Source organism: Sus scrofa, chromosome 1 (genome assembly GCF_000003025.6).
Source record: "Sus scrofa isolate TJ Tabasco breed Duroc chromosome 1, Sscrofa11.1, whole genome shotgun sequence".
In the NCBI taxonomy this organism is placed as follows: domain Eukaryota; kingdom Metazoa; phylum Chordata; class Mammalia; order Artiodactyla; family Suidae; genus Sus; species Sus scrofa.
In genome coordinates, this window is record NC_010443.5 from 204245266 (window position 1) to 204257920 (window position 12655).

Genomic DNA, 12655 nt, shown 5'->3' on the forward strand with positions numbered 1-12655 from the left:
GCATGGGGCTGGCTTACAGAGACTTTTGGCAAAGCACAGGGGAGAGACCTGGCAGAACTTTTCCAGGCCTTCACGGGTGGAAAGCTGCTCACCTGGACAGTACACTGGGCCCCACAGAACAGTCTAATTTTTCCTGCCTGTGGGTCACCTCACAGTCTGTAAATATAAGGTAGAAGAAGGTTCTTCAGGGGGTGGAGGAAACATAAATGCAGCAGTTGGTTCAGCATCTGCTATAGATTGTGGTGAGGTGCGTGCATGTGCTGGGCTTTATTGATATAAATCATTTTGTCATAAGGCATCGTCAGCATTAAGGTAAATGAATCAATTGCATTTTGTCATTATAGATCACCGTCAGGTTGTGCACTATATCGTCTACCCACTGTCAGCCCTGACGAGAGCACTTTTCACTGAGGTATCTATTTGCAGATCCTGGCTCTCGGTTTGCTTTAGTTTGTTCCTTCAGAGCTTCGCCCCTTTGGTTCCAGTGATTCTGTCCCCAAAAAACCCTGATCACCTCTCAAGAGGAGGGTAAGAGGAACACCAATCTGAGCAGAGTATTCAGGCTTTTCTGTGAGGACAGGAAGGAAGGGGCTGGGGGGTTGGCATGAAAGGGAATAAAGGAAGAAGTGTCACCTCAAAAACATACCCTCAGACATTGCTGCACAACTTTCACTGCACAAAGGCAGATTCCTAGATATTGAACACCAATTCAACTATGTGATACCAATAACTAGAGAGACTTCAAGTCTTTAGTATTCCGTAAGGAGCTTATAAAAGTGACCTTTTTAAAAAATTTATCTTTAATTTTAAACTTTTTTTTTTCCTTTTTTGGCCACCCCACAACATAAGCAATTTCTGCATTAGTGAAAAGATCAGAGTCGTAGTTGTGACCTATGCCACAGCTGTGGCAACACCAGATTCTTTAATCCACTGGGCTAGGCTGGAGATGGAACCTGTGTTCTGGCACTACAGAGACATGCTACCCCATTGTGCCACAGTGGGAACTCCAATTTATTTGTTTTTTTAATTTTCAGATTTAAAAAAATTTTTGGAAGTTCCCAGGCCAGAGATCAAATCCATGCCACAGCAGTGACCTGAGCCATAGCAATGATAACATTGAATTTTTAGCCACCTGCCCTGACTTCAGAGATCCTTGAAAGATTTACACCTCTATTCTTCTGTGGTTTTCATCTTCTAAATTCTTTAATTTTTCATCTTACAGAAGAAACTACCAATACACGACCAGAGGGAAAAAAAATCCTCACCTGAATGTACTATATCAATGTCTAACTTACCCTGCCCTTCATCATTCTCTCTGCTTGGGTCTTTTTTGGTTTTGTTTTGTTCCCAGAATCACATTTTTCACCGCCTGCAGGGGTGTGAGAATGGAGAGAGTTCCCTAAGCTGGCACCTCCAATGTTTCATGGGTTGAAAAGTTCCTAATCTTTCTTCCTGCCCCCTCTTTGTCCCCAAAGCCTAGTCCTTTTGGACTTCCTGACTTCTCAGAACAGTTCTCCAGTGCACACTGTCTTTTTTTCTTGACCTACAAGTCCGCCTAAAGCCATAACCTACCCCACCCCTGCCATACATGGTCAATGTTTTCTTCCAGCTAGTCAACAAGTAAAGAGAACAAAATCACATTCAGTAAAGATATTCATCCTCATCTCCCAAACCTGAGGAGGTGGGTGCAAAGAGGTACTTGTTAAAGATCAGCTGGAGGATTCTGGACAATGCCAAAATTGAGGCAATATGACAAATAAGGTCAAATTATTGTAAAAAATGCATGGGTCTGAGTACAAGTATTGTTTTATTTCCATCTACATTTGCTGCAGTGCCTAGAACAGTGATTGTCACAGAGGAGAGTGTACTGCAAAATGATCTGAATTGCTGGGTGACCCTGCTGTTGACTCAGGTATACTGAGAACATATACCCTCTACCCTAGCAGGAACTAGCTGGGTAGACACCTGAGGTACTTTGCCTCAACCCATCTAAGTGCTTTACAAACGTTCTGCCATGGAAACAGTCAGCAAGGTTGTGGGGCAGTCCAGAGGAACAAAGACATGCTTAGGCTCTAGATTCAGACTCTGGGCTTACATCCTGGCTCTGATACTTTATAGATGTGTAGCTATGAACAAGTGACATAATATGTCTAAGCCTCAGTTATCTCACTCATAACATGGGGATAAACAGTATCTTACTATAAGGTTGTCATGTGGATTAAATGAGATGATCGTGTAAAGTTCCTGGCATATACATGTATAGCAATCACATACTTATTCAGCTGCTACAAAGAGATGAGGACCTGCCAGTCAAGAAATGGCTTCAGGAGTTCCCATCATGGCTCAGCAGTAACACACCCAACTCATATCCACGAGAACGAGGGTTCAATCCTAGGCCTGGATCAGTGGGTTAAGGATCTGGCATTGCTATGAGCTGTGGTATAGGTAGCAGATGTGGCTTGGATCCTGTGTTGCTGTGGCTGTGGTGTAGGCTGGCAGCTACAGCTCCAATTAGATCCCTGGCCTGGGAACTTCCACATGCTGCAGGTGTGGCCCTAAAAAGCAAAAAAAAAAAAAAAAAAAAGGAAAAAAAGAAAGAAATTTTCTGTCTTTTTATGGCTGCACCTATGGTATATGGAAGTTCCCAGGCTAGGGGTTGAATAGGAGCTGCAGCTGCCAATCTGCACCACAGCCACAGTCATGCCAGATCTGAGCCGCATCTGTGACCTACATCACAGCTCATTGCAACACAGGATCCTTAACCCACTGAGCAAGGCCAGGGATCGAACCCAAGTCCTCATGCATACTAGTTGGGTTCATGACCACTGAGCCACAATGAGAATTCCTCACTGCTTAGGCTTAACTCTGGAGAAACCCATGAGAAGGACTGATCAAAGGTCACTCTGTAGATGAAGATCATGTGATTTAAAGGTGGCAGGAGAGAACTTTTTCTGGTCTGCCCTCTCTTCTCTATTCCATCAGGCATGTCAGACTCTGCATCAGTTAGGGGCCAGGATGCAGTTCATCCTCACGTTGGGTGGCAAAGATCACACTTGCCCATAGAGCATATCTAGACCCCTGTCTAGCTCTCTCCTAATGTGCCTCCAAAGCAAAGGTTTCCTCCTGGGGTGTGCAATGGGTGACCTGACTTGTCCCACCTAAACTAATCCAGTTTTTTCCAATTCATCTTCATTTTGAAGGATGTGTTATTCCCTAGTTGCTGCAAGGAGCTAAGCCAGAGGAGCATAACCAGTCAGAAGGTCCCAAGATTGCTCTATCTCTGGAGTGTCTTACATTTGGTGGCAGAGAGCTGGGATTTATATTGTCCTCGGACCAGCCTGCAGGTAGACCCATCTCCATTGCAGACTCCACAGTTATCTTCCTTGATGGTGCTTCCCAGCTGGTGATCACAGCCAACGATCTATCAAGAAAGAGAGATGTACAATTCAACCAGGTGTCTCCTGATAGATGGGTCTGTGGTGAGCCCCATCACCACCAAATGGGCCTCTCTTTGTCTTTGAGAAGGCTAAAAACGTGCTGCCCTCAAAGGGGACTGAATTCGATTGGAATGTGAAGCAGGCTAAGGAGGAAAAGAATGTAGCTTGGGTGAAGACATTTTTTATAGTTCAAATGTACTGAAATATACAAAGAGAAAGAAAGATGGGAGGGAGGGATGGAGGGAAGAGGAGAAGGTGAGGGATAGAGGAAGATACTAAACTATTAGCATTATAGACCTTAAGTCAAAAATAATTCCCACTATCAATAATCATGGTTCACCCAAATCATAAAAAAATACAACTGTGAGTTAAGCACAGCAGGAAGTTTTATGAGTAATCTCCATGTCGTATATGTTCCTTAGAATGTAACATGGTGAGGTTTTTATATCTTGGATTCATTGCTATATTCCAAGCAACTAGAACAGTGCTTGCCAAACTGTAGGACTTGAATAAATATTTGCTAAACGATAATCATAATACTCCCTTTTATAGCCAGCACTTCAAATAAGAAAAGAGAAGCTGAGTCACAGACTCAGCTGACAAGTTAGTGGACGAGTGTGTGGTGGGAAAGGAGGGTGGATGTGGAGGGCAGAGAGATAGCTAACAGTGAGTGCCAGCTATTGCATGGCCCTGGCCTGTGACAGGCACAATACATACATCCCATTCATTTTCAGAACAATCATGCAAGATATCCCCATTTTATAGATGAGGTCATGAATCTTGCCAAAGTCACTTAGCTAATAAGTAGCCAAGTTCTAAATACATCTAACAAAACATTTGTGCTTAGTCCAAGTCAGGCTTAACATCACAAGTCTTCATCAATTATATGGACAAACTCATTTGTATCTTTAATCTGTCCTTTCCAAGGTTCAAGGTAAAATGGTTCAGATTCAAATTAAACCAAGTTATACCTCTAGAGTTCTAGTTAGGTCAAATATCAAAAGGCTTATTCTACCCCCAAACTACTCCAACTACTGTCTTTGACAAAATAAAATGAGAAGTGTAGTGACACTGGAAGGGGCTTAACTCCATAATGTCCCGTCAACCCATCCTGTCTCTCAAAAGTCTGGTTGTTAGTATAGTCTTTCTTTGAGGCTTGATTTTCACTTTTTGTACCTTCAACTTATAATTGGAAACACATGTTTAGGCAAAGATTTGAAAAATACAACTATTGTGTTATATATATGCTATTTTTAAAATATGGTAATGTGTACCCTTCCTCTAAAAACATACAAGCATCTTTTAAAATTGATGACAAAATAACAACTCCTTCAGCAGTTGTACATGTTTTGAAATGTAAAGATGTCAGGAAAACACAGTGCCCAGGTTGTAAATGGGGAGTGAAGTGGGGCAGGGGGTCCATTGCTAAGCATTCACTGTGGTCAAGCCTCATTAGACTTCAGTATGTCCAGAGGCTACAGTGAGGTCACTTCAAAAGTTAAGCAAGCTTTATTCATGCGAAGCGCAGCATGTTCTGACTCAGGACTTCTTTGATGAGCTTCCCTATAACTGCAGTGAAATTATCTTCAAAATTCTTTTTTTTTTTCTTTTTAGGGCCATACCTACGGCATATGGAAGTTCCTGAGCTAGGGGTCGAACCAGAGCTGCAGCTACCAGCCTACTCCATAGTCACATCAACACTATATCTGAGCTGCATCATCAATCTGTGAGGCAGCTGTGGCAACGCTGGATCCTTAACCCACTAAGCAAAACCAGGGACCAAACCTGCATCCTCATGGACACTATGTCAGGTTCTTAACATGCTGAACCACAGCAGAGACTCCCAAACAACCTGTTTTAAAACGTATCAAATGACTTGAACAGGAATGCCTACTCTTAAATTTTTTATCAATAGATTAATCCATACATGAGCTGAACAACTCTGCATTCATTCCTTCATTTTAAGAACAGTATGAAAGGAAGTATAGGAGTAACTCATTTACAAAGACAAAAAAATTCATCATTCAGCCAACAATGATTGAAGATTTGTTATGAGCCAGGCACTGTGCTCGGAGGAGAACCCAATGGTGAATTCAGTCACATGTGGGTCCACCTCATGGGACTTCAAATCTAGTGGTGGTGGAAAATATTACTCAAATCATCACACAGAGTAAATGCAGAATGATAATTATGATGAAATCTGTAAAACACAGATACTCTGAGAGCACAAAGTATGGTTAATTTAATCTGTTTAGGAAGGCCAGAAAGGATTTTCCTGAGGAAGAGTCTTTTGAGCTGATATCTCAATGAGGAGTTAGAGTTAACTAACTAGCTATTGCTGTGAGGTTTATTACATCTTTCAGACATACCTAGATGCTAGCTAATTAGAAAGTAAGAATTTTGACACTGAAAGCAAAAACAATGAAAACAAAAATAAACAAGAGAGGTTCATCAAACTAAAAAGCTTCTGTATAGCAAAAGAAACCATCAACAAAACAGAAGGCAAACTACTAAATGGGAGAAAATACTTGCAAATCATATATCTGATTGAGGTTAATATCCATAATATATAAAGAACCCATACAACTCAATAGAAAACAAACCAAACCAACCAATTAAAAAATGGGCAGAGGATCTAAAACAGTATTTTTCCAAAGAAGATGTACAGATGGCCAACAGGCACATGAAAAGGTGCTCAACATCACTAATCCTCAGGAAAGTACAAATCAAAAGCACAATGAGACCTCACCTCACATCTGCTGGAATGGCTATTGTCAAAAAGACAATAAATAACAAGTGTTGGTGAAGTTGTGGAGAGAAAGAAGACTTCATACACTATTAGTAGACATGTAAATTGGTGTAATATAGAAAACAGTATGGAGGGTCCTCAAAAAAATTAAAAACAGAGCCATCATATGAACCAGCAATTCCTTTTCTGGATATTTATCTAAAGAAACAAAATCACTACCTTGAAAAGCTATTTGCACTCCTAATTTTTATTTCAGGATTATTTAAAATAGTCAAGACATGGAAACAATCTAAGTGTCTGTGGGAAGAGATTAAATTGATCTATGTGTGTGTGTGTATATATATATATATAATCTTTCTATTAAATAGGAAAGAAACCCTGTTATTTGCAATAATATGGATGGACCTTAAGGGCATTATGCTAAGAGAAATAAGTCAGACAGAGAAAGACAAATATTATACGATCTCATGTATAAGTGGAATCCAAAGAGAAACAGAAAACTCATAAATACAGAGAATAGATGGGTAGATGCCAGAGATGGAGATTGAGAGTGGCTGAAATTGGTGAAGGTGGTCAAAAGGTACCAACTTCCAGGTAGAACATGGATGCTGAGCACCTTTTCATGTGCCTGTTGGCCATCTGTACATCTTCTTTGGAAAAATACTATTTTAGATCCTCTGCCCATTTTTTAATTGGTTGGTTTGGTTTGTTTTCTATTGAGTTGTATGGGTTCTTTATATATTATGGATATTAACCTCAATCAGATATATGATTTGCAAGTATTTTCTCTCATTTAGTAGTTTGCCTTCTGTTTTGTTGATGGTTTCTTTTGCTATATATGCAAAATACAATAACTGAAATAAAAAATTCACTAGAAGCAGCCAACAGCAGGATACAGGAGGCAGAAAAACAAATAAGCAATGTGGAGGACAGACTAGTGGAAATCACTGATGTGGAACAGAAAAGAGAAAAAAGATTGAAAAGAAATGAAGAGAGTCTCAGAAAACTCTGGGACAATGTTAAATGCACCACCATCTGTATTAAAGGGGTGCCAGAAGGAGAAGAGAGAGAGAACCGGAGAGGAAAAAATATTCGAAGAGAGCATAGCTGAGAACTTCTCTAACATGGGAAAAGAACCACTCACTCAAATCCAGGAAGTGCAACGAGTACCATATAAAATAAACCAAAGGAGGAACACCCAAGACACATATTAATCAAAGTGACCAAAATTAAAAACAAAGAAAATATATTGAAAGCAGCTAGGAAAAAGAAACAAATGACATACAAGGGAACCCCAAAAAGGTTATCAGCAGATTTTTCAGCAAAAACTGCAGGCCAGAAGGGAGTGGCATGATATACTTAACATGATGAAGGGAAAAAACTTCCAACCAAGATTACTTTACCCAGCAAGGCTCTCATTCAGATTTGAAGGAGAAGTCAAAAGCTTTACAGATAAGCAAAAGCTAACAGAATTCAGCAACACTAAACCAGCTTTACAACAAATACTAAAGGAATTTCTCTAGGCATAAAAGGCCACAACCAGAAACAAAAACACCACAAATGACAAGGCTCACCAGTAAAGGCATATGTGCAGTAAAGATAGGAAATCATCCATGCACAATTATGCTACCAAAACCAGAAATCATGAGAAGAAGAGGGTACAAATGCAGGACACTGGAGATGCACTTTCAATTAAGAGACCACCAATTTAAAAGAAATTTCAGGTTTCTCAAAGGACTTAACTTTCCCTAGAAAAATTTTCATGGGTTCTGATAACTCTAAAGGAGCCAAAAAAGAGATAATCATGAAAATCTCTCTCTAATTCTAAATATTGCCTATGATTCCAAAGCATTTCAAGAAAAGAACAATCCAGCTTCGTAGATCCAAAGTAACTGTCATTTTAGGAAGAGCTAAATAGAAGGTGACATACTTAATGGCTCACTTGGCCAGACCACCAACTTAGTGCTCCCAGTGTGGGTTTAGGACCCCAGGATATGAACCAAGTCAGTTCTAACTGGGCTTTGTTTAACTTCAGAATTGAAAAGACAAACATCTCCCTGACACAACAGTTTTTTTTTTCTTTCTGTATCAATTCCTTTTTAAGATGCCAAAATGTTCTAACTCAATTATTTTTAGAATGTGGAATACTTTATAATCATATAAAATGTTCTTATTTTAGTCCAAGTGAAAAATCATTTGCAGTTATATCAGAAAAATCATTGTTGACATTATCTCAATCTGTTGAACTTGAATAAACATTAATTAAAAATTAAACAATTACTTTAAGTACTATCATTAATAACAGAGAAAAGAATAAATATGAATACGGAAATGGACTTAGTTGGCAAGTATGATGCCCGATCCCTTGGTGCCTTTGCACATGCTATTATTTCTGCCTGGAGTGCTCTCATCGATTCTTTATGTGACAAAATTCTATTCATCTTTCAAATCCCAAGCTAAGTGTCTCCTCCTCAAAAAATCCTTTTTCAGATTCCAGAGTTAGCTACTTTAATGCTCTATGCTTCCTCAACCTTTTGTTCATAACTCCATATAGCAGAGAGTACTAATTGCCATGCAGTATCCATCCATCCTATTCTTCTCAGTAACAGAACTCCAATATTGCTTTGGGTGGTAATATATCCAGTTAATAGAATACATTTCTCACTGGTTATGTGACCAAGTTGTAATTAGTAAAATTAAAGTGGGAGTGTTGTGTGGGACTTCTAGTAAGACTGCTTACCAGAAGCTGAATTAGTTGGGGAAGGTCCCTCTGCTTGCCTGCCTTCCTGTTGGCTCCAGGTGTTTTTTGTTTGTTTGTTTGTTTGTTTTTTTGAAAAAAATGAGACAATCTTAAGAATGGAAGGATGGCAGAGTGAAGAGAAAGAGAGTAAGGGATAGTCTGGTTCTGGACTGATTAGATCTTGAGATTTTTTTTTTTCTTCCAGAGCTGCACCCTTGACATAGGGAAGTTCCCAGGCTAGGGGCCAAATCTGAGCTACAATCGTGGGCCTACACCACAGCCGCAGTAACTCAGGCTCCAAGCTGCGTCTGCAGCCTACACTGCAGCTCAAGGCAATGCCGATCCCCAACCCACTGATGGAGGTCAGGGATGGAACTACAGGACACTAGGAGGGTTCATAACCCACTGAGCCACGATGGGAACTCCCTCAACTTCTTTTTTTTTTTAAAGAGAGAGTAGATTCTTTATGTGCTTAAGCCAATATTATTTGGGGGTTTCTTTTATATACATATGTTATATTGAGTTTAATCTATTAACATGTCTGTCTCCACAGCAGATGATGGGCTATTTGAGAGCCCCTGTTTTTTTAATCTTTCTATTTTTGTTGGTTAGCACAATGTTTGGCATTTGTGATACAAAATGAATGTTAGTGAATCAAAAAAATACATAGCACCAAACATAATGGTTTTCCACGAATTCCAGTGTAGGTTATACACTGGAAACCTTAGAGTGCAGTGGTTGATGACATACATGTGTACAAAAATGTGCATGTGTGTGCATATGTGTGTTTGCATGTGTCTATGTCACAGAGAAACAGATATACTATAAATGACAATTAGAGGCCAAACCTAAACCTCTGTCCTGGTGCACGAACAAGAATTACTGTAAAGGGCTAGTATTTTTATGACACCCAAGTGCACCTATGTTTGTTATAAGTGAAATGTCACAGAAGAAAATATTTGGGTCACTGAGTTCCCAGACCCAACCCATTCTGGACAAAACATTAAAGGGAGATAATGACCACTCACAACTTTGGTGACTGCATGAAATTTTTTAAAAAGGGTGGAAAACTAACTGAATATTTTGCTCTAATAAAACTTATTGGTTTTCTGCTATAAGATGTCAGATCGATATGGTGGTCTAACCTATTCTCAACTAAAATGCACAGTGTTGCTTTTTTTTTAAATAAAACTTTTGTCTCATATAATATAAAAAAGAAGAAGCTCCAAGATGTTTTTAGACACCATCATCAATTTTTGTTTGTCTGTCTTAAATGTATGATTTTGTATATATATACATATACATGTACATGTACATGTACACAGTTTCTGTTTCCTGCAGGGAACAAGCACTTAACACAGTTGATTTTTTTTCATTCTTTTTCAGGATTTACTAAAGGGAAGGACTTAAACTCTCCTTAAACAAAAAACTAAAACTGTAACATCCAGTCCAAGTTGGCTAACAGACTTTGAGCATGTCAGGCAGATTTTAGGCATCAGGCCTATAGTATGTGCTGATGGGGGTTTCTCTCTTTACCTTACATAGCTGATATCAAGTGAACAGACAGAACACAAGACTTTAATTCTCTAGACACTGGGATATGTATAATAAAATGTCTTCACTAGGAGCCACAGGAAAAAGAAAGATCACTGCACGGATAATTTGGAGAATGTAAATAAATACAATCCACAAGCAGATGCCATGCCCCAGACTGACATGCTTAGATGGGTTCACACTGGCCACATTTCAAATGGTTTCCCATAAGGACTTCAACTTCTAGCATCAAATACTGAGCCAGTGATGTCAAGCTTTTCTTGATCCAACACCATGAGGTAAGAAATTTTTAAATCCCTTTATTTTCAGCACTGGGAAAGACAAATATGGAAAACGAAACTCTGCAAGTCTGATCACAGCTGCTCTTATTTATAATTATTTAATGCAGATAGAACTTTATGGGGGAAAGTGTGCTCATACATACATTACAACTCATTTACTATTTATGTTAACAGGGAAACCTAGTAGCTCTCTAACCTTATCTTTAAAAGATTCAGACATTGATTGATTTGTTTATGATTTACCATTTTATAAAAAAGATTTATAGCATATACACATAACACAATAAAACTTCTAAAAAATAAAGGGGATAATAAATACCAGGAAGCTAGTATTTTAAATGAGTTCAAGAGGAATATAGCCAATATTTTATAATAACTATAAATGGAGTATAACCTTTAAAAATTATAAATCACTAGATTGTACACTTGTAACTTATATAATACTATACAGCAACTATATTTAAATTAAAAAAAAATGAGTTCAAACACTTCATAAGCCAATAAAGATAGTTCCTGAAAAGAAAAAACAAAAACAAACAATAAAAAGGGGGAAATGGGACAAAGAAGAAAATAAGGGTCAAAAAGATGAGTTAAAGTCAGAGATGAGAGAGCTCCATAAATACAGACTGTGAAGTCCTACACATTTTCTATATAGGGGTCACAGATGTGGACGTGAGCTTCCTAGAAAAGAGGAAAATATGAGCAGTTACAATGGCCACAGATTCTACTGGGTCTTCTAGAAAATGTAGAAAATGTGTGGGACAATGTGTTCCTTACAGTGGACACCATATAGATGTAATTAATGAATGGCAAACTGGCTCAGGAGAATTATAATTACTCAAAGTACTGAAATCCTAGATCTATATCTGCTTTGAGTTTTTTGGAAAGACAATGCTATGGAACAATGTCCCAAGAACATCTGGGCAAATAAATGCAAGAAGTTTCAAGGAACTGGCTTTTCAGTAACTATTGATGAACCCTAAAATAGTCAAGGAACATTTGGTAAAAGCAAATTTTAAGAAGCAAAACAAATCATCCAGGTACAGAGCACTGCAGTGGTCTAACTTAATCTAAGGATAGAATTTACGGCACTTAGAACTGAGCTGGCAAAAATTCGGCACACCTGCAGCTATTTTTCCCGTCTGGTTCCATGATGGACATTGCTAACCATCTGTAGCGCTCTTGGACACTGAGGTTTTATGTGGCCCCAGATCATCTATGATATTATTGTGATCTAGAAGACAAATTCAATAGACCATAGCTGTCTTGCAAGGAGACTCAACCAATTTACTGTTCCAGAGTTAGAACAATGAACTGGTTGTCTTTTAGATGATTCTCCAAAAATATTTCTCTTAAGAGGAACACTTTCTGAAGATGTGAATGATTTCAAGTACAGAGTATAACACTGAAGTTCAGAGAAGATAAACAACTTCCTCAAGGTCACATGGCTAGTAATTAACAAAACCCAAATTTCAACTTGGGACTCCTGACCACAAGGTATAGTAGGATGCCTGTGAACCATGGAAAGACACTAGTCAATATTATTACGGCAATGATGATAACAAGGTTGAACAGTCTTACCAAGATTACACCTCCATAGCCAGACTTATGTGCAGGGGTAAACAGAAGGCTTCATCTGTACTATGTGACTTGGAAGCACACAGAGGAAGTAAATAGGAAGGTACCACTTCTCATCTATACTTGTCCTCCACACCCCCTCAGGCTGAGAAAATAGGATACCTGGTCATTCACAAAGATGCTAATAGTGGTCCATGAGCTATGTTTAATATTTCCAAAGTCTAATGGAAATATCTTTACCTGAAATAAAACCATATAAGGTCCCCCAAATCTCAACCATCTCATTATACAAATAAACCAAATCCTGATGTTTACT

The 12655-nt window shown here is 38.8% G+C and overlaps 1 protein-coding gene across 3 annotated transcripts in view; it reads right to left on the bottom strand.

The window, feature by feature from the left end:
• Window positions 1-12655, bottom strand: part of ADAMTSL1 (ADAMTS like 1) — a 1007583-nt gene that overhangs the window by 308612 nt on the left and 686316 nt on the right. For all 3 annotated transcript variants that reach the window (XM_021074260.1, XM_021074267.1, XM_021074276.1), the window contains one exon: window positions 3295-3421. In XM_021074260.1, coding sequence (XP_020929919.1) covers window positions 3295-3421 — 127 coding nt within the window. The remainder of the gene's footprint in view (window positions 1-3294; window positions 3422-12655) is intronic.